Genomic DNA, 27,939 nt, shown 5'->3' with positions numbered 1-27,939 from the left:
GGTTTAACGCCTCTTCTGAAGAACGGCGCTTCCGACAATGCAACATAGCCCCCAGCACTGCATTAGAGCATCATTCCAAATCCTGACGTGGGGTTTGAACCCACAACCTTTCGACTCATTTTAAGATTACTCCCGGCCCCTCCCCTCTCCTTTTGTCTTGGATTCCTCTACAGGAGGGGAGGGTTGACCGCTCTCCCATTTTGTCGATGTCCTTTGTGATCTTAAACCTGTTTTGAGCGACAATAATCATAACAATTCTTTGCTAGGTTTCAGCTCCTACGAAGATTTTGGCTGGCGGTTGGGGTGGGTTGAAGGTCTTAGATTTGCCCTTAAACCAGCGAAAGCACTCAGTGATCTGCAGTCGATCTCAACGAGTTCTAAGAGGGTAATAACAAATATTTTTTGCATTTGATATAATAATAATAAATCTTACATTTGATATAGCGCCTTATCACGTCTCAAAGCGCTTCACAGAATATACTGCAAAGTGAATTGACTATATATTTTGTGGGCGAAATGCAGCAGCCAATTGCTCACAGCAGTGTCATACAAACAGTCGTGGATTGATTTTTTTGTGGGGAGGGGAATTATTAAACCCTGAAAGCAATCCGCAATCGCCCAACAAACGGTCCTGTTTACTGCCAGGTAAACACAGATGTGTGAAGTAAGGAAACTTGCCGAAGGTGTTTCACCCTGCCCGGGAATCGAACTCAGGGCCTCTCGCTTGTCAGGCGAGCATGTTAACTACTATGCTACTGAAGTTTTGCTTAGGGAGGCAGATGAGGCCTTTAATGTCTGGTCTGAAGGATTTTAGTGGTTAAAAGAAATTGACCTAGTGCCAATTTTGTTTCTGCCACGCAGCACAGTTTCGGTTTCGTTTTCACAGGAGAGGAAGCTCCCTTCTAATGAATAAGAATCAAAAGGCATACGAATAGTTTCACTTTCCCCCCTATCTACCTTTCTATTGGTTTCTAATTACAGTGAAAAGTGTCAGAGACCGATCCAACCACAGCACTTGGAAGTGAATATGAATAGTCTGTTCAGCATGACCATCTGATGGACTGTTGGTGAAACACAGGTTTTTACTGCTTTAATTCCTCTTTTATTTTAATAATAATAATTCTTGCAATTGATTTCGCATCTTATCAGATCGCTGAGACGTCTCATAATATACTGTAAAGTGAATTGACGGTTTATTTTGTGAGCGAAACGCGGCAGCGAATTGCACACAACAGTGTCCCACAAACAGTCATGGATTGAGTGACCAAATTATTTTTTTTGTTTAATTATTTTTTGAAGGGATTATTACCCTTGTAAAGCGATCCGTCAATCGACTAACAACCAGGTACCTACTTACTGCAAGGTAAACAGAGGCGTGTGGAGTAAGCAAACTTCGTAAGGTTGCCGATAACATATATAATAATAATCTTAATAATTCCTGCTGTATGATACAGTGCCTTATCGTTTAGTTGAAACTTCTCAAAGCACTTCACAAGATTTAACTGTTTATTTCGTGGGCGAAAAGCGGCAGCCAGTTTGCACACATGAAGGTGCGGCAAACAGCCATGGAATGAGTGAGTGACTGATTTTATTTGGGAGATAGCCAGGGCACTGGGTGAAGGAAACTCCCTTCTCTTTTCAGGTAGCGCCAACGGATCTTTATCGTCCAACTGAACAAGTGTTCAACATCTCATCTGAAGTACGGCGTCTCCAACAATGCTGCACTCCCCAGCGCTGCAGTGAAGTGTCAGCTTAGATTGATTCGAAGTCCCGATGTGGGGTTTTGAACCCACAACCTGCTGACTCAAAGGCAAGTCAGAGACCTAATATTTGTTTATAATAATAATAATCCTTGCATTTGATATAGCGCTTTTCACGTCGGGAGGACGTCCCAAAGCACTTCACAGAACATACTGTAAAGTGAATTGATTGTATATTTGTGGGCGAACGCGGCAGCCAATTGCGCACAGCGATGTCCCACGAACAGTCGTAGATTGAAAATGACCAATTTATTATTGTTTTTGGTTTTGGAGGGATTATTATTAGGCTCTGTGTGGAGTAAGGAAACTTGCCCGAGGTTTCGCCCTCTGCCTGGAATTGAACTCAGGTCTCTCGCTTGCAAAGCGAGTGCTCTAACCACTGAGCTACAGGACTCCACCTTGCTCTAACCACTGGTCAGGGTATTAAGCATATGGGGACAGGGCGGGCAATTGGACTGGAGGTAAAGATCAGCCACGATCTTACCGAACGGCGAAACAGGCTCAAGGGGCTGAATGTCCTCCTCCTGTTTCTATGTTTGTTTCTATGAGAGTGCTACCCGATGAACCTCAACACACAAAAGGCTACAGTCAGAAAAGAGGGAAGCACAGGTAGAATAGGGTGGGGTGGGGAAGAGGAAGTCACAAGAGCTGAGGCTCCAGTATCGTCCTTAGATTGCTTCTCGGCCTTTTGGCTAAGATCAAGCGTAGTTCGGTTCTTATCAGTTACTCTTTGAGCGAGCTGGGACAGGTCATCTCCTGTTGATATTTCCAAATATCACCCAAACTGGGCGCTTTTATGGGAAGGATTGAAGGAGTCCTGTAGCTTAGTGGTTAGAGCACTCACCATGCAAGCGAGAGTCCTGGGTTCAATTCCCGGCCGGTCGAAACTTTGGGCAAGTTTCCTTACACCACACGCCTGATAATAATCCCTCAGGGGAAAAAAAATTGGTCAAAGTTGGTTCAGGTCTGCATTGTCCTTCGACAATTTGGGGTCTAGAAAGGTTTGCCCTCAGTCCCAAAGTGGAACGTTTTGGTCTAATTTGGTTAATGGGGGTGAGCAGGTCTAACCTCACTCACCAATATATATATTTTTTAAAAAACACATCTTTTCTCTCTATAATCTCCCACTAAGTGGAGTCCTTTAGCTTAGTTTAGCTTATTTCGCCCACAAAATATACAGTCAATTCACTTTGCAGTATATTCTGTGAAGCGCTTTGAGACGCCTAGAAGACGTGATAAGGCGCTAGATCAAATGCAAGGATTACTATTTTTAATGGTTAGAGCACTCATCTCGCAAGCAACAAGACCTGGGTTCGATTCCCGAGCAGGGCAAAAGTTGGGTAAGTTTTTGTTTCTTCACACACCTCCGTTTACTCAGTAGTAAGTAGGAACCCGTTTGTTCGTCGATTGGCGGATCACTTTTCTTTTAATCCCTTTAAAACAACGTGGTCACTCAATCTATGACTGTTGTGGGACGCTGCTGTGCGCAATTGGTTGCCGCATTTCGCCCACAAAATACACAGTCAATTCACTTTACAGTAAATGGTGCAGCGCTTTGAGACGTCTAGAAGACGTGATAAGGCGCTATATCAAATGCAAGGATTATTACTATTGCATTCTTTTGTCTTGGACCATCAACACCTCTGATATAATCAGTTCCTGTCCTCCATCAAATTTTTTCCTTTGTCTTTCTTTCCCCGCCCCCTTCTCCGTTATCTTTATACACCTCTCCCTTCCAACATCCCCCAGTCCTGATGAAAGGTCATCGACGTGAAACATTAACTCACTTTCCTCTCTCCAAAGATGCTGCTGAGTGTTTCCCAGCGACTTCTTTTTTATTTCAGGTTTCCTAGGTAAACTGAGGTGTTGCAGTAAGGAAACTTGCTTGAGGTTTCATCCAATCAACCCCGGGTGCTCTCGGTTGTGAGGCGAGTTCACTAACCACTATGCAATAGGACTCCACAAATGAGATCAAGGGCCTTCTTCAACCGAACTGATCTTGAATGTTGCGAAGTTTGAAATCAAGAATTTTGCACAATTTTAACCCAAAACGGTTGCAAGGCTGAGAAGGTGAGGCACTGCGGGCCACCGATTTAGAAATTTTAGGGGCAAATATGCGGCATTTCACGTTCGGTGTGATAATTGATCACAGAACGGAGGGAGTATATGGGGAGAAATCGCACAGTGGGGAGAGCAGGAGTGGGATAGGAGGAGATCACATAGATAGGGGTAAGGGACGTGGGGAAATGAGGTGATCTTACAGGTAGGGAGAGGGAGTGGAGGACATCATACAGGTAGATGTGGCGAAAGGGTGTGGAGGTCTTTGAATGTCTGCCTGACAGTGACACTCCAGTGCAGTGCTGGGGGATGTGCTGCATTGTCAGAGGTGACGTCCTTCGGATGAGTTGTTAAACCAAGGTCCCGTCTGCCCTGTTCAGGTGGATATTAAAGATCCGACGACACTATTTTGAAAATGAGAAAGGAGTTTCTCTCTCCCGGTGTCCTGGCCAACAATCCCCCAAATAAAAGGCAAAGTACCGCAGATGCTGGAAATCTGGTATAAACACAGAAGTCGCTGGGAACACCAGCAGGTCAGGCAGCATCCATGGAGAGAGGAAAATGAGTTAATGTTTCAGGTCTATGACCTATAGTCATAATAATAATAAATAATAATAATAATCCTTGCATTTGATATAGCGCTTTTCACCTCTTCTAGACGTTTCAGAGCGCTTCACAGAATAGACTGTAAAGTGAATTGACTGTATATTTGTGGGCGAAACGCGGCAGCCAATTGCGCACAGCAGCGTCCCCGCAAAAAGCCGTGGATTGAAAATGACCAATTTATTAGTGTTTTGTTTTCGAGGGATTATTATTAAATCAGAAGGTGACCTTTGGGACATCTCAATGACATGATAAGGTGCTATATCAAATGCAAGGATTATCATTATTATTTTCAAATCAAGTTGCTGAATTCAATCGGCTGAGAATGCGGGGCAAATTCCCTTTTGACATTCCCAATTGTTTTTCAATTCCTTGGATGTCACGTCACAGTGTTCGCAGCGTTCCCAAACTATCGGTGTTATTGACCAAAGCCGTGACTCGATGCTACGCAAGAAGTCAAAGTTGAAGCCCCCAACAGATTCGCAAGAAACAAAATCAACATCACAACAGGTACTTGGTTTAACGTCTCATTCAAAAGACTGCACCTCCGACAACGCAACTCCTCTGCCCAGCGCTGCATTGGAGCATCTGCTTAGAACCCTTCCAAGCCCTGACATGTGGGGGTTTGAACCCTCAACCTTCTGACTCGGAGTGGAGAGCACTGATGCCTGAGCCATGCTGACACGCCAATCCTGTGAAGAAGCTCTTTGAGACACCTCAATGACGTGATGATAATGCGCTATATCAAAGGCAAGGATTTAGTGTTATTGTATCAAATGAAAGGATTATTTTGTTTTAAATTTATTTTTTTGTTTCCAGTTCAACCTTGGGATGCTGGCCTGCACACCTCTCTCCGTTCCCCTCCAGGTGATGCCCGTGATGGAGGAGCCCAAGCCTGAGATGTTGACATTTGCAGCAGACTTCGATCAATGTGAAGCCCAGGTTGGTGAAGTAGCCATTCCTCAGGCTGTTGGGCCTGGCTGCCAGCGAGAAACCTGGATGTCCGCCCTTGGCCTGGAGGATAAAAAAAAACACAGGAAGAAGCGAAGAGGCAAATCAGTTCAGGTGCCTGTGAGATCAACACAACCTTTTCAGCCCGGTGCATTTATATAGCGCCCCTCACGCAGAGGTTGCGTCCCAGAGCACTTGACAGTGGCGGAGCACGATGCCAATCGGGGTGGGGGGTGGGGGGGAGCTGGCGGGAGAGGTGACCGTAGGTACGGTCGGAGAGGAAGGTCTTCAGGTATGACCTGACGATGGGACAGGAGGGGGAAAGGGCAGAGGGATAGAGGAAGAGTGTTCCAGAGTTTCGGGGCGTAGTGGCTGAATTCGTTGCCACCGATAGTGTAGCCGTTGGGCACGAGGGACAAGCAGGAGGCCGGACCGGGGCCAGTCCAGTGGAGGCAGCGGGTAGTGGGTTGGGGAGTGAGCAGGTTGGAGAGGTAGGGAGGTGCCAAGGCATGAAGGGATTTGAAGATGTGGTGAGGATCTTGAAATCGGTCCGTTCGGTGATAGCGGGCCAGTGGAGCAGTCTCCTTAACCGGGTTGCCCTGCAACTGTACTGTACTGTAGCATCAGCTTAGATTATGAGCTCAAAGTTCAAAGTTAGGGCTTGAACATCTGACCCAGAGAGTCGAACCAACTGAGCCAGGCTGACACCTAGGATACAATGCTATACAACACAATTTGCATTTGATGTTGTGCCTTTCATGTCGGGTGGACTTCTCAAAGCTCTCCCAGAAAGTAGGAACCACCCTCACTGCACTCTAGATGCCGGGTGAAGCGCTTTGAGACATCTCATAGACGTGATAAGGCGCTGTATCAAATGCAAGGATTATTATTTTTATTATTATTTACCCGGGTTGCTGGTGTTTCAAACGCTTTTGCTGCTGCCTTTCGCTTTCCCAGGCGACGGATGCCGTGCTGTACAGTCTCTACGAGGAGAAGATTAGACCCTGCATTGACCTCATCGACTCGCTAAGGGCACTGGGGGTGGACAAGGATTTGTCTCTACCGGCCATCGCTGTGATCGGGGACCAGAGCTCAGGGAAGAGCTCTGTGCTGGAGGCACTATCTGGGGTGTCGTTACCTAGGGGCACTGGTAAGACAGAGCCACTCTCAATATAAATGCCTGGCTACCCATGTACCCCTAGCCTGTCCTCTGCCTCCTCTCTGTGTGTCCTTACATCCTGACTTTTGGCCACACCTATGGTCTGCTTGCATTCTAGTTCCTCCACCCGCCGCCTTCGCGCAGCTGTCTCCGGCCACCTGAGATGCAAGCTCAAGCTCACTCATCCTAAAGTCTCACGTTATTGCTTCTTTCATCTGCTTGTCTTGCCACACTCCAGGTATTGTGACAAGATGCCCCCTGGAACTGAAGCTGAAGAAAGCCAAAAAGGCGAACGTTTGGAAGGGAGCGATAAGTTTCAGAGAATATTCGAAGGAGATCACAAATGCATCCGAGGTGGAGCAAGAGATCAGAAAAGGTTCACTGAATTTCTTTGAATATTTTGCCACAAATTGGCTGCCGCGTTTGCCTACACAATGCACAGGACAAGTCATTACACTTAATAGTAAATCCTGTGAAGAGCTTTGAGACATCCTTCTGGCATGAAAGGTGCTGTAACTAATAATAATAATAATTTGTGCATTTGATGTAGCGCCTTATCCTATCATTGAGACATCTCAAAGTGCTTCATAGAATATACCGTAAAGTGAATTGACTGCGGGTGAAATGCGGCAGCCAATTGCGCACCACAGAGTCCCGCAAACAGTCGTGGATTGAAGTGACCACGGTTGTTTGTAGCCTCTTCGAATTTTTTGGGGGGTGAGGGATTATTGCCCCTTTAAACGTAAATGGGAAGTTTATTATTATACATTTATGTAAAGTATATACATAGAAATAATAACCGCTTATGATACAGGACCTATGAGGTTAAAGCGCTCTGAGATTCTGTCCAGCTTAAAGGGCGCTGTAATAAATGCAAGTTGTTGTTAAAATGTGTCACTGTGCTTTACTGTCAACTAACTGCCAGTAAATATATTCATTGAAATTTAGTCATCAACATAATAGTGGCACAGACTCGATGGGCTGAATGGCCTTCTTCTGTGCCAACAATTTATATTTTCTCATCACCCCCACTCTCCCCCTCCACCCCACAAAAATAGTCCAACTGTATTTACACTCTCCTGTCAGAGTGTTAGACCACTCGTTACCTGATTTGATTCCAGCCTCCAGCTCGGATGCAAACCCTTAACCTTCGCACACAAAAATGCACAGTCAATTCACTTTACAGTATATCCTGTGAAGCACTTTGAACTCAAAGATGTAATTATACCAAATAAAAGGACTATTATTATACTTAACTCTCTAGGACCTTTGGACTTCCTTCCAACATGAAAAGCGCCTTATAAATGCAATTGATTGTTGTTGTTGTCACAATTAATAATTAGCAGCAATTGGCTGCCGCGTTTCGCCCACAAAATATGCAATCAATTCACTTTACAATACTTTTCTGTGAAGCGCTTTGAGACGTCTCAACTAGCCATTGTTATGTCTTTCCAGCTCAGAACAGTATGGCGGGTAAGGAAGGAATCAGCCACGATTTAATCAGTTTAAAAATTGAATCCAGCAACGTCCCTGACCTCACACTTATAGATCTGCCTGGGATTGCCAGGGTAGCAGTGGGTAACCAGCCGCTGGACATTGGAGACCAGGTGAGATATGCATGCAAGCCGTCAGCTCTCGTTTATTACGCTGCCTTTCATCTACGCAACCACAACAGCGCAGTGGTGCACCAGCTCAGAATATAGCTAACCACCAATTGTAGCTAACTGAGCTTTCTCTCAGTCTCTCCAATGTGTGATTTGTGTATATACCCCTTTGTTTCTGATTCTGTGTGTGGGTGTGTGTGTCTCTCTCTCTCTCTAACTGTTTTAGTGAGGTATGTGTGTTGTGTGTGTGTCTGTCCCACTGTGTGTGTCTCTCTAACTATCTCAGTGCATGTGCGTGACTGTGAGACACACTCACACACTCTATATGTGTCTCTGTCTCAGTGTGCGTGTGTCTCTCTACCTGTCTCCGACAGTTTGTGTGTGTTTACGTGTGTGTGTGTGTCTGTGTGTGTGTCTTTCTCTCTCTATCTCCCTCTGACTGTCTCACTGTGTGTGTGTATGACTTGTTTCTAACAGAGAGAAGTAACACTCTGTTTCAGATCAAGAAGATGATCCGGTCGTTCATTAACAAGCAGGAAACCATCAACCTCGTGGTCGTTCCTTGTAATGTGGACATTGCCACCACTGAGGCTCTGAAGATGGCACAGGAGGTTGACCCCTCAGGAGAAAGAACAGTGGGTAATTAACATGACAACCAATATCCCCTCCTTGAAGAGACTTTTTTTTGATCAGCCGGGTGTCTGACACATGCTGACACCCATCATCGTGTTTAAATATATCCAAAGTAGCCTGAAAGTTCCAGAAATGTGCTCCACCTGCACATAATAATAAAAATAATCATAATAATAATTGTTGCATTTGATATAGCGCCTCATCACATTGTTTAGACGTCTCGCAGCACCTCACAGAATATTCTGTAAAGTGTACTGACTGTGTTTTTGTGGCCGAAGAATACATGCGAATTTCCCCCATGTCTGGAATGGAATGCGCACTCTCTCCCCGGAGGGTCGCGCCCTGCTTACCTAATTCTGGAGAGTATTAGGCACAGGTTGGCCAGACTCAAGGCTTGGGGTGCCCAAGTGTGTGTGGGTGAGAGTGTGTGTGTGATCTGTCTGTCTGTCTGTGTGTGGTGTGTCTGTGTGTGTACCTGTCTGTGTGTGTTGTGTGTCTGTGTCTGTGATTGAGAGTGTGTGTGTCTGTCGGTCTGTGTGTGTGTCTCTGTGTGTGTGTTTCTGTGTTTGTGTGTGTCTGTGTGTGTGTGGTGTCTGTGTGTGTGTGTGTGTGTGTGTGTCTGTCTGTCTGTCTTTGTGTGGTGTGCGTGTGTGTGGTCCCAAGTCCCCAGTGATTCAATTTCGTCCCCTGCTCTGATTCTCCAAAGGTATTCTAACAAAGCCTGACCTGGTTGACAAGGGGACGGAGAGCACCATTGTGGACATTGTCCAAAACCTAGTGGTGGAACTGAAGAAAGGTTACATGATCGTCAAATGTCGGGGGCAAAAGGAGATCAACGATAAACTCACTCTGCAGGATGCAATTGCCAGAGAGAACAGATATTTTGAAGAACATGAACAATTTAGGTAAATCGACAACAGCAAATTATATTTGTCTAGGGCTTTTCACACTGGGAGGACTGTCCCAAGGCGCTGGACAGTCAAGGATTTGAGGAGTTGGGATCAGGAGGGTTGGGATCAGGAGCTGATATGGACTGGCTAACTGCATAGCCACATCCTGCGCTCAGCGGGCTCCAGCCTGCTCTATGTCCCCTGCCCAGCCTGGCGCAGCCCGCCCCGCCATCAGCGGTCGGGCCTTCAAACTTTCTGCCCACCCACCCCCCCACTCCTTACTCCATCCCACAGTCCCCTCGCCTCGCTCCCTTTCTTGCCTCAATGCGCATCTCAAGACCATCCTCTTTGACCGCACCTTCGGTCACCCTCCTCCTACACCTACTCTTCCTGTCCGCCACCTCTCCTGATCCCAACCCCCAGTTCCGGTCCAAATCCATGACTGTCCAGCACCTTGGGACGTCCTCACGACATGAAAGGCGCTGTACAAATGTAATTTGTTGTTGTTGTTATTGGATTTAAGAACCTCGGGATATTTTCCATCACTCAATTCAGTTTATGATTTACAAACTTTTAATTTTACTTTTGGGACCTTTAGAACCCTCTTGGACGAAAAAAAGGCTTCGATTCCACATTTGGCTGAAAGACTTACAAACGAACTTGTCTATCACATCAGTGTAAGTGGATGAAAGTGGTGTTTTCTTGACCAAACTGTAGGCTTATAATAATAAATTATGGAGCCCCGTAGCGTAGTGGTTAGCGCGCTATCCTTGCAAGCAAGAGGACCCGGGTTCCATTCCTGGCCAGGCCGATATCTTAGGCAAGTTTCTTTACTCCACACGCCTCTGTTTTCCTAGCAGTAAGCAGGAACCTGGTTGTCAGTCGATTGGCAGATCGCTTTTCCAGGGGTAATAATCCCTTCAATAAAATAATAATAATTTGGTCACTCAATCAAGGACTGTTGGTGGGACGCTGCTGTGTGCAATTAGGTGCTGCATTTCACCCACAAAATACAGTCAATTCACTTTATAATATATTCTATGAAATGCTTTGAGACATCTACATGACATGATAAGAGATAAGTCGCAATATCAAATGCAAGGATTATTATGTGCAGTATGCGTAGAAAACAGATTTTGTCCATATTTAGAGTACATATGGATTATAACCAATTTACTTTCGATCTGTCTTTAGAAATGTCTACCCAATCTCCGTAGAGACGTAGAAGAGAAACTCAGCAAAACCAGGAAAGAGCTTAAACTATATGGCAATGGAATTCCCACCTCGGAAAATGAGAGACTAGCATTTTTGATTGATGTACGGCTTTACTTTATAGATTCCGAGGGTCGTGGAGGGCGGCGGGGGGAGTGTGGAGGTTGTGGCAGGCCGAGCCAGGGTGGGGTGGGGGGCGAAGGTGGTGGAGGGTGGGGGGCGGGTGGGAGAGGTTGTGGAGGGCGGGGGGTGGTGCAGGGGAGGAGAGGTTGTGGAGGGTGTGGGTGAGGAGAGGTTGTGAACAACACATTCCATGTATATGTAATTTTACACTGGATTTACAGTGTCAGCCTGGCGCAGTGGTAGCGCTCTCATCCCCAAGTGGGGTTCGAGCCCCCATTTTGGGACTTGGAATCACATAGTCTAAGCTGACACTCCAGTGCACTGCTGGGGCGAGGGAGGACGGGCTGTTGCATTGTCGGAGGTGTCGTCCTTTGGATGAGACGTTAAACCAAGGAAATGAGAGTTTCCCTACCAAATAAAATTAATCACTCAATCCATTACTGTTAGTGGGACACTACTTGTGCACAAATCTGGCTGGTTTGGCCCACAAAATACACACTCCACTTCACAGTATATCTTGTGAAGCGCTTTGAGACGTCTAAATGCCGTGATAAGGCGTGATAATTATTATTATTATTATTATTATCACTATTATCCGAACCAGACTGAGACTTCCATTGACTGAAATTTCACCAACCACTATACTACAGGACTCCATGACTAGATGCTAAGGCACTATATCAGACAGGATTACTTATTACTTGTGTCTGGTTGCAAAACCTTGCTCAAAAAGCTGACCCGCGCACCTACGAAGAAAACACAATGACAGAGATTGGTAACAAAGTACTCTGCAGTGAAATGACCCTCCCCACCACACACAGGTGACCAGTATTGATGTTTTGTTCACAGAAAATCACCGAATTTTGTAGTCAGATAATCAGCTTGGTCTCAGGGGAGGACACTGGTAATCACACCGAGGAAATGAGATACTTCCCCCAAGTACGACACGAGTTTTCAGCCTGGAAAACCTTCCTCGATGACAAAGGATTGAACTGTGAGTACAACTGTTGCTAAATTGGGTTGAGTTCACATCCCCAGATGTCATACAGTGTCCTGCTCAGGTCGCACCTTGGATACTATAGGATTCAAGTCAGCCTAGGCTCAGTGGTAGTGCTTTCACCTCTGAGTCAGAAGGTTGTGGTTCAAGCTCCACGTTTTTGCCTTGGAATCACATAGTCTAAGCTGACACTCCAGTGCCGTGATGAGGGATCCTTTGGATGAGAAATTAAACTGAGGTGTCGTCTGCCTGTTCAGGAGAACGTTAAAAATCCTATGGCACGATTCGAAAAGAGAAAATCGCCCAGAGTCCTGGCCAACAATCCCCCCGAAATAAAATTGGTTAGTTACTCATGGCTGTGCGTGGGACATTGCTGTGCACAAAACTGGCTGCCGCATATCTCCCACAAAACCCACAGTCAATCCGCTTTACAATATATCCTGTGAAGCGCTTTGAGATGTCTCAACAAGGTGATAAAATGCATATATTAAAATGCAAGGATTATTACTGTAATTATTATGATAATAAATAAAACTCTTCTTTCACTGATTTTTTTCCCCCTTCCTCCCCATCTGATCACCTTCTTCTTGCCGGACAGTCCAAGACACTTTGCGGGATGAAATTGAGGAATATGACAACTTGCACCGTGGACAAGAGCTGCCTGGGTTTGTCAACTACAAGACCTTCGAGTCTATAATGAAGGACGAAATCTTCAAGTTGGAAGAACCGGCCATCCAGAAGCTAAAGATCATCGCAGGTGGGTGCTCGGCACTGCTGGGGCATCCTGGCTTGGATGTGGTTTCACAGTCAATCTCAACTTATTCGAGTTCTGTCTCAAGATCTACAGATAACATGGGTGTTTTGCCGGATTTCACCGTCCGTTCCCCCTGGTCACCAATAAGATAGGTGGTGGTGGTGACAGGACACCCTCTCCAAGCTGCTACCCTCCTTGTAATGATTCCAACCCCCAACTCGGGTGCAAACCCTTAACTGCCTTGGGCCGTCTTCCTGATGTGAAAGGTGCTACACAAATTAAATCTTCTTGTTGTTGTGACTGGAACTCTTCCCACTCAGCTCCTGCTAACCGTGCAAGCCAAAGTCTTAGCGGGTAGGGTAGTTCCAGTGGCTCCAAGGTGAGATGTTTGGCAATGGAATGTAGGAATCGAGCCAGCCCTCTGTGGTGCTCTCGCTAGTCCGGTTCCTGAGCCAGGCCGGTCCACAGTATTCCAGAGCACTGCTGTTGACAGCACAGCCCAACCTGGCTCATCAGCAAGACTGGAAGGGCAGACCAGTCACTGGGGGGCAGGGAATTATCCCACTCGGCTCCTGTTATCCCTGCAAGTCAAAGCCCTAATGGGTAGGGGTGGTCCAAGCTGGACAAGCAATGTGAAAGCTTGCCAGACAGTGCTCTCAATGGCAAGCTATGCAGTTTTAGCTGGTTAAACTCTACCAGTTACCCCAACACACACTCTGGAGTCCCTTTCCGGAATCAAGTAAGCATGGTGCGTCCCTCCAGAGAGGGAGAGACGGCGCACATTCCATTCCAGACACGGGAAAATTTCCATGTGTAGATGGCGTACATACGTGGAACACTTCTAATTTGGATGGTGATGGTTTTCTGTACGTGTCACAGGCCCAGCTGCCCAATTAGTCCCACCCAAAAAAAGCCAGATTCTCTGAAAATGCTCTCTCTCTCATCCCAGATTTTTGGCATGCAAGTGATTTCTCTAAATGCTCTCATGAATAAATATGATTTATATCTCCAACCCTCTCCCATTTCTTCTTCTTCTTGCAGAAATCACACGGACCAGTTTTCTCAATATCGCCGAGAGCCATTTTGCTGCATTTTCAAATCTTTTAAGAGCGTCTAAGGTACAGCGCGGATTCTAACAGAGCATCTAAACTAGGTTCTAACAGGGCATCTCTTCTCTATCAATGTGTTCAGTTACTATGCCCTGAAACTCTGGAACTCTCTCCCTCAATTCCTCCACCTTGCCCCTTCCCTCCCCACCTTCAAATCCCACCTAAAGACCTTCCAAGTTGCTGTTGTTGCGCCAGTAGTGACAAGTTGTGATGGGCAATCATTCCCCATTCCAATGCTGTCATCTCCTTGGCTTTGTTTTCTGGACTTGGCTCCATACTCTATAATAATAATACCTGCATTTTATATAGCTCCTTATCACCACTTTGAGACAACAGTAATAAATTACATTTGATGCAGCGGCTTTCACGTCGGGAGGACGTCTCAAAGTGCTTCACAGGATACACTGTAAAGCGGTTTTGTAGCAGCCAGTTTTGCACACAGCAGTGTCCCACAAACAGTCGTGAAATGCACGACCAATTTTATTTAAGGGATTCACTGGCCAGGACAACCCTAACCTCTGGAAATTCCTCCCTCTTCCATGACCTATCTCTCTCCTTAAATGCCACCTAAAAAAAAAACACTTGTTTGACTGCTCTCGTAATAACCCCTTCATATAACACAGTGCCTTTCACATCAGGAGGACGTCTAAAAGCACTTCACAGGATTCAGTGTGTCAGCCTGGCTCAGTGGTAACTCTCTCGCCTCTGAGTCGGAGGGTTGTGGGTTTAAATCCCACTTGGGACTTGGAATCACATAGTTTAAGCTGACTCTCCAATGCAGTGCTGCATTGTAGGAGGTGTCTTCCTTCGGATGAGGTGTCCAACCGAGGTCCCGTCTGTCTGTTCGGGTGGACTTCAAAGACCCCAGGGCGCTATTCGAAAAGAGAAACAAGTTTCTCTCTGACGGTGTACAGGCTAATGAATCTCCTAAATAAAAAGGGTCACTCATTTCATGGCTTTTTTGGGGGGGACACTGCTGTGAGCAAACTGGCTGCAGGCTTCATCAGAAAATACAGTCGATCCACTTCACAGTATATCGTGTGAAGCGCTTTGAGACTGCTCGACGACGTGGTGAGAGGCTATATCAAATGCAAGGATTATATTATTATATTTTGTAGGCAAACGTGGCGGCCAATTTGCACACAGCGACATCCCCACAAACATTCAGGTCAGCCAGGATATCCTCCTGTGATTTGCAGCCACTTATAATAATAATAAAAATAACAATAATCCTTGCATTTGATATAGCGCTTTTCACATCTTCTAGACGTCTCAAAGCGCTTCACAGAATATGCTATAAAGTGAATTGACTGTATATCTGTGGGCGAAACATGGCAGCCAATTGCGCATATACAGTCAATTCACTTTACAGTATATTCTGTGAAGGGCTTTGAGACGTCTCGATGACGTGATTCCACGCGACTGCCAGGATGGTGGAAGATGAACTGGATGGAATTTAGTCTTCTTTCAGTTGGAAAATTCTTATGTTCTTATGTGATAAGGCGCTATATCAAATGCAAGGATTATTATTATTATTTAAAGATAGATAAAGGGGGGTGGGTGAGGAGGAGGAGGGATTGAGGCAGGGAATCAATACTAGAGGTTATTTGAAGACAGGTGGATGTATCGTTGAGAGACGCTTTTCTGTCCCTGTTCGCAGATCAAAATTGAAGACTACAAACAGGAGCAAGAGATCAAAGCAGAATGTCTTCTTCGGACCCATTTCAGGATCGAGAGTGTAGTCTACTCACAGGATACCATCTACAGCCAGACTCTCACGACAACCAAGGACAGAATCTCCCAAGAGAATCACAAGGTTATTTTTTTTTCCAGTCAGTCTGGGGTCTGACACTTGCTTAATTTTTTCTTATTCTTTCTCATGTTGTAACAGTAAGATAACAGTCAGGAAAAAGGTTAAAATCCTGAGGGATTTGAGCGATCAGAAAAAAAAGAAAGAACAGGAGATAGGAAACGTATTAGGAACATAGGAACAGGAGGAGGCCAGGCCGTTCAGCCCTTCGAGCCTGTTCGCCATTTAATTAGATCATGGCTGATCTGTACCTCAACTAATCCTTTCAATTCCAATTTCCTGCTTTCTCCCCATATCCCTGATCTACCAAAAATCTATCAACCTCACTCTTGAAGGTGTGGATGAATCCAGAATCCACGGGTTTTTGAGGGAGAGAATTCCAGATTTCTAATTTTAAGACTATTCCTCCTTGTTTTGGATTCACCCACCAGAGAAAATAGCTTCTCTGTATCTACCCTATTGAATCCCTTTATCATCTTAAATACCTCAATCAAATCACCCCCTCAACCTTCTAAGCTCAAGGGAATACAATCCAAGTTTACGCAGCCATTCCTTGTAACTTAACCCTTTTAGGCCTGGTAACATTTTGGTGAACCTGCGCTGCACCCCCTCCAGGGCCAAATTATCTTTCCTGAGGTGTGGTGCCCAAAACTGAACGCAGTCTCCAGATGGGGTCTGACTAACGCTCTGTACAGCTGAAGCTTCATTTCTTCCCCTATGTATTCCAGGCCCCTCGAGATAAAAGCCAACATTCCATTCACCTTTTTTATTACTTTGATTACAGCGCTTTGGGACGCCCTCCCAACGTGAAAGGCGCTATATAAATGTAATCTTGTTGTTGTTGTACTTTAACAGACGATCCTTTTTTTTATGCGGTCAGCCAGGTGTCTCGTGCTTATGAGGATCCAAACCATTGCATCCCACAGACAAATGGAAATTCCAGAGATAGATTGTTGGAATGGAGGTCCCTGGCTTGGCTGTGAGGTTCTCGCCTTTCTCCGTCCCCACCCCCCCCCCCCCCACACCCCCAGAACCCAGAGCAGTTTTTAGGAACTCAGCATTGATGCCATCCACACCAGCTGGCATATCATTGGCAAGAGCCTGCAGTGCGAAGTCCAGCAGATTGGGTCATTAAGGCCTTCAATCTGGCCAATGTCTCCCCCCAGCTTCCCCTCTGCTACTGTTGGGTCAGACGCCAACTCCGCGTAATGTTCCCTCCAGACCCCAAGGAAACTCTCATGGGTCTGTTGTTGAACACTGGACTTGTCCAACGCTGGCACAGGCCCAGATTTGGCCCCTGAAGCCATGGCGTTCAACAGATTTCAGCCAGCGGACATGAACATTTGGGATTGTTCCTGTGTAGTTGCTCCCCCTTTTGGAGTGACTCAACCCATTCTCTAACAACCTTCCTGACTTCATGCTGTGCTTGGTCGTAAGTTGCCTTTGCTGCAGTTTAACGTGCTCCGAGGAAGCTTCCAGAACCGTTTTAAAGGGCCTCTGCATTTGTGTAACTAGCTCTCCTTCACTCACCTTCACAGTATTCCATTTCAAGTGGATTTTCCTTTTCAAACACTTCACAGAAACATGCATTTGGATCTGCAGTGCCAAAACTGAACGCCAGTGTGGAGGAAATGTCAAGCCATTTGCAAACATACTACAAGGTAACCGGCCACAATAATATAATAATAATAATAATAATATGATAATCCTTGCATATGAAATAACATCTTATCACATCCCTAAAGCTTCACAGGATATACTCTCTAAGTGGTGATTGTATTTTGCGGGTGAAACAAGACAACCAGTTTGCGCATGGCAGTGTCCCACAAACAGTCGTGGATTGAGTGATCAATTATTTTTGGTGGTGGGGGTGGAGGGATTTTTACCCCTGGAACGTGATCCGCCAATCAACTAACAACCGGGTTCCTACTTACTGCTAGGTAAACACAGGCATGTGGAGTCAGGCAACTTGCCTAAGGTTTTGCCCCTAAGAGTTTTGTTAGGCGGGGCGAAACCTTAGACAAGTTTCCTTACTCCACACACTTCTGTTTACCTAGCTGCCAGGCAGGGTTGCCTGGAAGGGTGGTTGAAACCAGGACACCTGGACTCATCTAAAAGTAGGCTGGGAACCAATATTAAGGAGGAGTTTTGCTCAGGAATTCCTAAATGCATATACTGACACTTTCAGATCCTCTTGCCTTTCTTCCCTTCTTGTTCCCTCCCATTCCCCACCCCCTTTCCCAGATTGCTTCTAATCGGATGGCTGACCAGGTACCCCTGATCATCCGCTATTACATCCTGAAGGAATTCAGTGAGAAACTGCGAGCCGGCATGCTGGAACTTCTCCAGGAGAGAGACAAAATCACGGTTTATCTGTACGAGAACGCAGACACCAAGAGGAAAAGAGAGTCGTTGAAGAAGCAGTTGGATCGTCTGAAGAGAGCCCGTCAGGAATTGAACAGGTTTGGCTGAACATCTGTTTTGTGGGCTCATAGGAACAGGAGGAGGCCATTCAGCCCCTCGAGCCTGTTCCACCGTTCTTTTAGATCATGGCTGATCTGTACTTCAACTCTGTTTACCTGTTTTTGCTCCATATCCCTTGATACCCTGACCTAATAAACATCAATCCACCTCAGTCTTGAAAATTTCAATTGATCTAGGATCCACAGCCTTTTGGGAGGAGAGAATTCCAGATTTCCATTACTCTTGGTGTGAAAATGTGCTTCCCCATTTGAATCCTAAATGGCCTAGCTCTAATTTTAAAATGACATCCCCTTGTTCAGGATTCCCCCACCCTCACCAGAGGAAATAGTTTTGCATTATAATTTTTAACAACTCAATCAGATCATCCCCTCAACCTTCCAAATGCAAGGGAATAACAAGCCACGTTTACGCAACCTGGGCTCATAATTTAAGCCTTTAAGCCCAGGTATCTTTCTGGTGACTCTGCACCATACCTTCATTCAGGGCCAATATATATTTCCTTGAGGTGCAATGCCCAAAACTATGAATGCAGTCACTTTTTCAAACGTAATTCCAATTGGAAAGTGAAATTGGTGGAAAATGTGATATAGGGTGTCAGCTGACTCAGTTGGTAAATCTCACCTCCAAGGCAGATTGGTTGCAACACATTCCCTTTTAATGTAGCCTCACCACCACCCCCACCCCACCCACTGACCAGCCCCACCTTGCCTCAGCTGTCTGCGCTGACGATATGATTTGATCCATCACCCCATCCGACTGTTTACTGAGAGAGCAGTGTGCCTTTAAGAAACCCAAATAAAACCATCCCTCACAGCATTAATCTTCTCCTCAGGACAAAAACGGCCTCTAACTATCCTAAATTAGTGCAATTTGGCAATTCTCTCTCTCCCTCTCTCTGGCTCGCTCGCTCGCTCCTCCGAGAACTTTATTACACTTGCTTTTTATGTCATCTGTCCTCGTAATTTAACCCTTTAAACCCTGGCATTATTTGGCAAATCTGCTCTGCACCCCCATTCAGAGCCAATGTACCTTTCCTGAGGTGCAGTGCCTGAAACTAGATGCAGTACTTCAGATGTCCCTTTGCTTTATCTGCCCGGATAGGATGGTGGGGAGGGAGATGGGGGTCAGTGTGTGAGGCTGGACAGTCAACGCAGGAAGTCAGACGTGTACTGCACTTCTACAATACTTTGGGTCCACACAGTGAGTGAGTTATTTCTGGAACAACAACTCGCATTTATATAGCGCCCTTCAGGTAGGGCAGCATCTCGGAGAGTTTAACAGTCGTGGCACCAGACACCAAGCTGGGGGTGGGGGAAGGGAGAAGGTGACTGTAAGCGCCCTCGAAGAGGAAGGTTTTCACTCGTAATCTAAAAGAGAGGAAGGAGGGGGCAATGCGGAAGGATTGGGGGATAGAGTTCCAAAGCTTTGGGGCGTAGTGGCTGAAATCGCTGCTGCAGATAGTGAGGCAGAAGCATGAGGAACGAGCAGGAAGACGGAGCCAGAGGTAGGGAGGTGCCAGGGCATGAGGGGATTTGTAAATGAGCGAGAGGATCTTGAAATCGAACTGTTCTGTGACAGGGAGCCAGTGGAGCCCGACGAGGACTTTAGTGCGGGTGAGAATATGGGCGGCGGAAACATAATGTAACACGGTATATAACTCACTTAGCCAATCGCAGACCCCTCCCTCCCCTCCCTCTCCGTAAGGAAAGAGTTCAAATAAAATAACTGTGGGTTAAATGATTGACTTGCCGTACAGAATTGATTAAGTCTGTGGGAAAAATAATTGATTGACACTGTTTCCTGGCTTTTGATAAGGAGAGAGAGAGACGATGTTTTGGGGGGAAAAAAAGTCTAATCTTGAAACTGATTAAAATTGGTCACTGGCCAAAGAAAGCGGGTGTGGTTTGAAGGATTGTGTGTTAATAACGGAGGTGGAATAGAAGTATAAGTTGGTAACACAGGATATTATTATTATTATTATTATCCATTAGATATTGCTTTATATTATTTTGCGTTCATATTATTATATCATAACATAATATTGTGTTCATATTATTTTGACAATCCCAATAAAGTTCTTGATTGATTTGGACTTTTGATGTCAACATTTTAGTTATTATCTGTCCTGTTAAACCCTACACACCTATACCATGTTTCCACAATTGAGTTGAGCACTGTAGTGTATAATATCTGCCCGCCATCAATATGAAGCTTTTTCTTGTGTTCTTTAAGTGATTCACCATTGTGTGCTTTGCTTGATATGAAGAAACCATCAAATAACATGACAACTTTACACAACCAATTTCGTGGTCAGTGTTTTTGAATAACTAACCTCGTGTTATAGTTTTTTTTGGGGGAAGGGTTGATTTTGCTGATTTATTTTAAAAGTATATATATTTATATATATAAAATATTAGAGTGATAAAATAATTTCAAGTCAGGATTTTGATGGGATGATTTTAATTTGCTCTGCCTCCTAGGACAGATTTTTGTTGAATATCATTAGAGGTGGGGGAGAGGGGGTCCTAAATGTCTTCTGTCCACACATATCTCCACATTCGCCGAATAACATTGAATTGGTGGGAAGGCGAAATCCAGTATTGAATGGCGTCTCAGAGTCTCGTAAGCTCATTGAATTGTTGGTCTCTCCTTGAGACATGGGTCCATAGCTGAGTGTCTGTCATGTGGTCCAGGGGAATGGTCTTTGCTTGTTCTGTTGCCAAACGTACTATCACCAAATGGTCCTCATCGGTTTAACTGAAATTAGGTCCAAAGAAGAGAAAGTACCAGGGATGAGGACTTCAATTATGTGGAGAGAAAAGACGGGATTATTCTCTTTAGAGCAGAGAAGGTTAAGGGGAGGTTTAATACAGGTGTTCAAAATTATGAAGAGTTTTGATAGGGTCGGTAACCGAAGGACACAGATTTAAGATGATCAGCAAAAGAACCAGAGGAGCAATATTTTTTTTTAACCCAGAGAGTTATTACAGTCTGAAATGCACTGCCTGAAAGGGTGGTGGAAGCAGATTCAATAGTAGCTTTTAAAAGGGAATTGGCTAGGTATTGAAAAGGAAAAATATGCAGGGCTATGGGGGAGTGGGACGAGTTGGATAGCTCTTTCAAAGAGCCAGCACAGGCACGATGGGCCGAATGGCCTCCTTCTGTGCTGGAAGATTCTGTGATCCCATGATTCTATGAAAAATGGGAATGGGGGGAAGGGAAGGGGAGCTGAACTGTACTAAGAACGAAACGAGGGACGTCACAGTGGGTGGATTTGATTCTGACATTCCAATGCCAAACATGTCACCTTGGAGACAGTCTTTCTGGAGCTGAACGGTCTCTAGAGTGACATGTTCGGCAAGGGAATGTCAGAGTCGGGTCCGTCAACTGTGGCGGTCTCTCGTCCAGTTCCTGAGCCAGACGTGTCCGCAGTATTGCAGGGCACCGCTGATGACAGCACAGCCCAGCCTGGCTCATCGGCAGGCAGGATAACAGGGGGCAAGGATTCTTTCCCATCCAGCTCCCGTGAACCTGCAAGGCAAAGCCCTGACGGGTAACGGGAAGCTTGCTAGACAGTTCTCTCAATGGCAAGCCAAGCCGGTTTAGCTGCTTAGCTGGGACCCAAACGCACAATCTGGACTCCCGCCAAGCCTTGGCGCTTTCCAACCTGCGTTTAATACGTTCCGAAATTTGGCAAGCAGGATGCATCCCTTCAGGGAGAGAGAAAGTGCGCATTCCATTCCAACAACCTATCTCTGGGATTTCCATGTGTAGACACCCAGGTCCCTGACTGGCTTGGTGAGTTGAAGCGTGCAACCATGGAGGTTGATGTTGCCAGAGCCTGAGGTGCTGAGGCGCTGGCGCGAGACAATCAGGAGTTCCTCAGTCATATTCAACTGTAGGAAATTTGCCCTCATCCAGGACTTGATGTCCGACAGGCAGTCTGTCAGGACAGTAGTGGTCCTGGAGTTGAGGGTGGAGGCAGAAAGATAGTGTTGGGTCTCATTAGCATACATGTGGAAGTTGACCCCATGTCTGCGGATGATGGCATCAAGGGGGAGCGTGTAGATATTAAAGAGGTGAGGGCCAAGGACAGAGCCCTGGGGGACGCCAGACGTGACAGTGCGGGGGCTGGAGGAGAAACCGTTAGAGGCAACAAAATTGGAGACGGTGGGAGAGATAGGAATCAAGCCAGGCAACCTGCCCGCTCCCTCCGCTCAGCCGGCTCCAGCCTGCTCCATGTCCCCCAACCCACCCGACCCACCATTGAGCAGGAGAGCCTTCAGCCACTCTGCCCTCAACCTCTGGAACTCCAACCCCCAATCTCTCCTCCTCGCCCCCTCCTTAGCCTCCTTCAAGTCCCGCCTCAAAACCCTCCTCTTCGACCATGCCATCGGTCACCCCCCTTCCCCTCCCCTCCCTTTCTCCCCCCCTGACCCCAGCTTAGGTCTGAAATGCTGTCCAGCGCCTTGGGACGTCCCCCCGACGTGAAAGATGCTATACAAATGTAATCTTGCTGTTGTTGTTGTTGTAGTAGGTGGGATGCATGGAATTCTCAGTTGGGTTTGGATACTCTTAAGCAACAGTGATGGATTTCTGCACGTGTCAGACATCTAATTGACCACACAAAAAAAAGGCTTAGGTGTATGTATAAGCCTAACCACTTGTTTGAGAAAAAAAAGAGAACCTCCCAAATTCAACCCGTATTGCAACGCATCTCCCCCTCCTCCTCCCCCCCCCACCCTCCCCACCCCAGCCCACACCACCGCTCCTCACTTGCCTTCATAATCATGTAAATCCAGTCCAGGAAAAAGCTGATGTTCGTGTAGATGCCCGGTTTGTTTTGACGGCCACAGTCAAGACCCCAGCTGATGCTGCCCACCAACCACCAGGTAGAATTCTTCTCTGTCATTAAGGGGCCGCCACTGTCGCCCTGTGCGCACACACGAATATTTTATTATTATACAGTAGAAAAAATGTCTGATATGATAAATAACCGTCCGCTCAGCAGTCTACAAGGGAAGGGATTTGACTTGCTGCAGAGCAGCTGAGATACTCGGCATTTTTCTTGTTCAGAAGTCCAGTTCAAGCATTTTTTTTTCACCGCGAGCTTTGGGAGCGCTGGGCGGTCCTGTATCGTGGCGTCCGAGCATAGCCCCAGTACATTGACTGACTCACTGACTGACAGTACTTCTGTCGGTATTGTAACAAAGACCCTGAAACTAACTAACGTGGCCAAATAATCGAGCCCAGGTTTCTTTATGGTACCACAAGATAGCTCGTGCTTTTTACGTGATAGGGTGGACTTAAACGCAAGGATTTTGCCTGCAAAACACACAGTCTAACCCTAACCCTTTGCGGTATACCCCGTGAGGCGCTCTGAGACATCTCGAAGACGTGAAAAGGCGCTATTTCAAATGCAAGGATTATTTTTATATGATAGATAATTGTACTATTATATGATACCAAACATTTTTGCTTCTACCCGAGGGCTGAATAGGCTGGTCTTGGACTCTACCGTGCTTTATACGTAAGCGCTCTGGGACACTACCCTGCGTGAAGGGCGCTATATAAATGCAAGTTGTTTTTGGTCTTAATCATTTCTTAATTAGGCTGCATAAATGACTGGCCACTCCTCCATATGACTTTTCTGGTCCTTTTCTGCAAAAAATCTGATCCGCTGATTTTTCATTTGTGAATGTACAGCCTCTATTTATTTCAGCATTTCAGAGCGTGCATTATTTGGTGAGCCGTACTTGTTGACATTCAACTGGAGAAAGTTAGCTCTCATCCAGGACTTCCTGATAAGAAGAAGAATCCTTGCATTTGACACAGAGCCTTATCACGTGATTGAGACGTCTCAAAGCGCTTCACAGAATATATTTGTAAAGTGAATTGACCCGTGTGTTTTGTGGAGTGCGAGTGTCAGATATTTACAATGCCCCCTCCCCACCCCCCACACCAAGTTCCTCACCCGCAACATACCTGACAGGCATCAACTCCACCACGTAAAAACCCAGCACATAGCATGCTGGGTTGCATTCTGCCTTTGTAGAGATCATTGCAGACATCATTACTCAGTAAAGGCACTTTGGCTTTCATTAGTAAGTCGGACAGAGGACCTGTCAAAGAGAGCAATGAACGAAGGAAATCCTAGACAACACTACCTCATCTTTCCCAATATAAAAGTCCAAGGCAATACAAGGCAAACTTGTGTAACATACCTTGTCCAAATGATAATAATTCTTGCATTTAATATAGTGCCTTATTACGTTGTTCAGATGTCTCAAAGTGCTTCACAGAATATACTGTGAAGTGTAGTAACTGTACAGTTTGTGGGAGAAATGCAGCACGATGTGTGTCCCACAAACAGTTATGGGCTGAGTGACTAAATTATTATTATGTTATTTTAGTTTTTGAAGGCATTATGTTTTTTTGAAAGCGATCCATCAATCGACTAACAGCTTGGTTACTGCTGGGTAAATAGAAACGTGTGGAGTAAGGAAACTTGCCTAACATTTTACCTTACCTGGGAATCAAACCCAGGCACCGCTGGAGTTTAACCAGCTAAAACCGCACAGTTTGCCATCGATAGCACTGTCTGGCAAGCTTTCCTTCTTCTTGTCCAGCTAGGATCATCCCACCCTTTAGGGCTTTGACTTGCAGGGATAACAGGAGCTGAGTGGGAGGATTCGCTGCCCCCAGTGACTGGTCTGCTATTCCAAGTCCTGCCGATGAGCCAGGCCGGGCTGTGCTGTTATCTGTAGTGCTCTGGAGCACTACGGGGTACCCAAGGTTAATTAAGATTCAGAGCACTTAACAATGGCGTAGTTTGATGCCGAGCCGTGCAACAAGGAGAGGCGACAATGGGAGTCAAACCTTACCTATTTCTTTGACATTGCCCCAGCCAGAAATCCAGCAGTATGTTCCCTGGGCAAACTGCATTTCAAAGTTAGGCAAACACACTGGTCTTGCATGGTCTGTTCACGACAAAAAGCAAATCAGTCAGGGGAATTGATGGTCAAATAATAATAATAATAATCCTTGCATTTGATAGCATAGCACCTAATCATATCGTTGAGACACACCAAAGCACTTCACAGGAAATGGATTGAGTGACCAATTTTATTTGGAGGATTGTTGGCCAGCACATTGAGAGAAAGAAACTCCCTTCTCTTACTGAATAGCGCCAGGGGATTTGTAATGTCCACCTGAACAGGCAGACGGGACCTTGATTTAACGTCTCATCCAAAAATAGTAAGACAGGACTTTAGCCTAACATTCTCATCTGAAAGATGGTACCACGGACACTTAAGCACTTTGCGGAGTCCTGTAGCATATTCGTTAGCGACCTCGCCTCGCAAGCGAGAGGACCCAAGCTTGATTTCTGGGCGAGGCCAAACATGAGGCAAGATTCCTTACTCTGCTTACCTCGGTGTAAGTAGGAACCCGGTTGTTAATCGATTGACGATCGATAATGATCCCTCAAAAAAAAATGTGGTCACTCAATCCACGCCTGTTTGGGGGAACAACACTGTGCACAATTGGCAGCCAAGTTTCATCCACAATAAACAGTCAATCCACTTTATAATATATTCTGCTTTGAGGTGCTTTGAGATGTCTCAATGATATGATAAGGTGCTATAAAAAATGCAAAGATTATTATTATTAAGCACTCGCCCTCTCTCCACACACACACACACCCATAAGAATTACATTGTAGTGTCAGCCTATATGGGGGCTTGAACCCACAACCTTCTGGCTCAGAGGCCAGAGTGTTACCAGCTGAGCACAAATATTTACAGGAGCTAAGTGGAAGGACTCCCTGGTCCCAGTGACTGGTTTGCCCTTCCAAGTGCTGCCGATGCCGAGCCAGACTGAACTGCGCACCCAGAGTTAATGCAGACTAAAGCAAAAGCGATTGGGAGTGACCTGAAAATCTCATGACGCTCTTTAACTTTAACATGGCGATGTCATTAGTTTTGCTTCCTGCTTCATAGTGTGGATTCCTGATAAATTTCTCAAGGGTGTAACGGTTTGTGTACAGTTTTTGATATTGATTCACGAAGCCGATGTACACACTCCAGTAGGAAGAAAAACTAAACCTGTTGGAACAATAATAAAAATAATAATAGTAATAATCCTTGCATTTGAACGTGGCGCCTTATCACGTCGTCGAGAACGTCTCAAAGCGCTGCACAGAGGATTGACTGGGTAATTTGTGGGTGAAACGCGGCAGCCAATTGCTAAAGTACATGGGGCTAAATAACATATATTTATAATAATATAGATATATTAAATAATAATAAAGTGTATTGTTGGCCAGAACGCCGAGAGAAAGAAACTCCCTTCTCTTGTCAAATTGTGCCAGGGGATCTTTAACGTCCGCCTGTTCAGGCAAACTAGACCTCGGTTTAAACGGCTCATCCGAAAGGACCGCATCCCCAACAATGCAGCTCCCTTCTCTCCCCACACCCCACCCCCCCCCCCCCCTCTCCTCCCCAAGCGCTGCATTTGGAGCGTCAGCTTAGACTACGTGATTCCAAGTCCCGACACGGGTGGGGGGCTCGAACCCACAATCTCCTGACTCGGAGGCGAGAGCGAGCACTGCCCACTGCACCGGGTTGTCTCAAAGACACGTTGGCAGGCGAAGGGCACTGTTAAAACAAAGCCCCGAGAGAGAATGACTTGCTTGTCGGCGCAGTGTGCCACGGTGAGGATCCACTTGGAGGTAATGATGCTGCCGCCGCAGACATGGTCCTCCCGCACGTGCAGGCTGACCTGCCAGGGGAACTCCCCCATCGACACTGTGGAGCCCCCAATGATCCGGTTGGTGGAAATAGGCGGCGGAATGCGCTCACCGCAATCTGCAACCATGGGCGGACGTCAGAGAGAGAGAGAGAGAGAGAGAGCGAGGGAGAGAGCGAGAGAGCGAGAGGAGTGTCAGTCACAGCGGCACTAAGAGCAAACGTAGGGTAAGCGATCAGGGGTGATGGGGGGGTATGGGGTGCAGGATGTGTGGGGGTGGGGAGTGGGGGTTGGATGTTTAGTGAGAGGCGAGGAGTGCGGATGCGAAAGATCTGAAAGGCTGGCGGGAACAATTTCAATAACAACTTCCAAAAGGGAATTGGATTGGTACTTGAAAGAGAAAAAATTTGCAGGGCAACGGGGGAACGAGAAGGTGGGGTGGGGGTGGGGGGAGTGGGACTGATTGGGTAGCGTTTCCAAAGAGCCGGCACAGGCACAATCGGCCGAATGGCCTCCTTCTGCGGCTGTTAAGATTCTATGCTTCTACGATTCTGTGAAGTGAGGGGTGTAGATGTGAAGTGTGGGGTGCTAGGGTGTTGGGTTGAAGGGGTGAAAAATACCTACCCATAAAGGGTAATGAGCCCCACGGACACACCAGTAGCCGCAAAGCAAAACGTCTCCAGAAACAGCTGCGATGAAATGAAGTCAACGGACAATTGTACGCGGGGGGTGGGGTGGGGGGGGAATGGTCAACCAAGACTCCGGGGAGGCAAGGTGGGGGGGCAGCAGAGAAACCCTCTTTCTCTTTTCAAATAAATAGTGTCGTTGGATCTTTGACGTCCACTTCAACAGGCAGGCTTATCATACTGCCTCCCAGCACTACACTGGAACGTCAAGACTAGATTGTGTGACCCATCGCCCCCAATCCTCATCCGGCTCCACTGGCTCCCCCATCCCCCAGAGGATCGAGTTCCCAAATCATTGTACCTCGCTTTCAAAGCCCTCCATGGCCTGGCTCCTCCCTATCTCAGTGACCTGCTAACC

At 46.3% G+C, this 27,939-nt stretch overlaps 2 protein-coding genes and 1 pseudogene across 7 annotated transcripts; 2 read left to right on the top strand and 1 right to left on the bottom strand.

Moving 5' to 3' along the window:
• Nucleotides 1-270: 270 nt before the first annotated feature.
• Nucleotides 271-20,239, top strand: LOC103187274 (interferon-induced GTP-binding protein Mx3). Of its 6 annotated transcripts, none has more exons than XM_042333853.1 (17): nt 271-385; nt 982-1,078; nt 4,812-4,931; nt 5,241-5,486; nt 6,330-6,522; nt 6,770-6,907; nt 7,987-8,138; nt 8,636-8,774; nt 9,475-9,673; nt 10,257-10,335; nt 10,853-10,975; nt 11,843-11,987; nt 12,589-12,747; nt 13,786-13,862; nt 15,514-15,669; nt 17,202-17,324; nt 17,908-20,239. In XM_042333853.1, the coding sequence occupies exons 3-17, from the start codon at nt 4,863-4,865 to the stop codon at nt 18,133-18,135; spliced, it is 2,226 nt and encodes a 741-aa protein (XP_042189787.1). In that variant the 5' UTR covers nt 271-385; nt 982-1,078; nt 4,812-4,862; the 3' UTR covers nt 18,136-20,239. The 6 variants fall into 6 exon arrangements, with proteins under 6 accessions (XP_042189787.1, XP_007904883.1, XP_042189789.1 ...); XM_007906692.2 differs by having other exon boundaries at nt 273-385; nt 5,241-5,363; XM_042333855.1 differs by having other exon boundaries at nt 273-385; nt 17,244-17,324.
• On the top strand, nt 2,433-2,544 carry LOC121848965 (annotated as a pseudogene).
• A 423-nt stretch (nt 20,240-20,662) lies between the features above and the next one.
• On the bottom strand, nt 20,663-27,024 carry LOC103187276 (coagulation factor XI-like). The gene is made up of 4 exons (XM_042334000.1): nt 26,736-27,024; nt 24,133-24,269; nt 22,928-23,080; nt 20,663-20,904 (listed from the first exon to the last, which is right to left on the bottom strand). Exons 1-4 carry the CDS (start codon nt 27,022-27,024, stop codon nt 20,893-20,895), a joined length of 591 nt encoding a protein of 196 aa, XP_042189934.1. The 3' UTR covers nt 20,663-20,892.
• Nucleotides 27,025-27,939: the final 915 nt, after the last annotated feature.

This window comes from Callorhinchus milii, unplaced genomic scaffold, assembly GCF_018977255.1.
Source record: "Callorhinchus milii isolate IMCB2004 unplaced genomic scaffold, IMCB_Cmil_1.0 Scaffold4, whole genome shotgun sequence".
Classification (NCBI taxonomy): domain Eukaryota; kingdom Metazoa; phylum Chordata; class Chondrichthyes; order Chimaeriformes; family Callorhinchidae; genus Callorhinchus; species Callorhinchus milii.
This window is presented reverse-complemented; position numbering and strand designations above follow the sequence as displayed.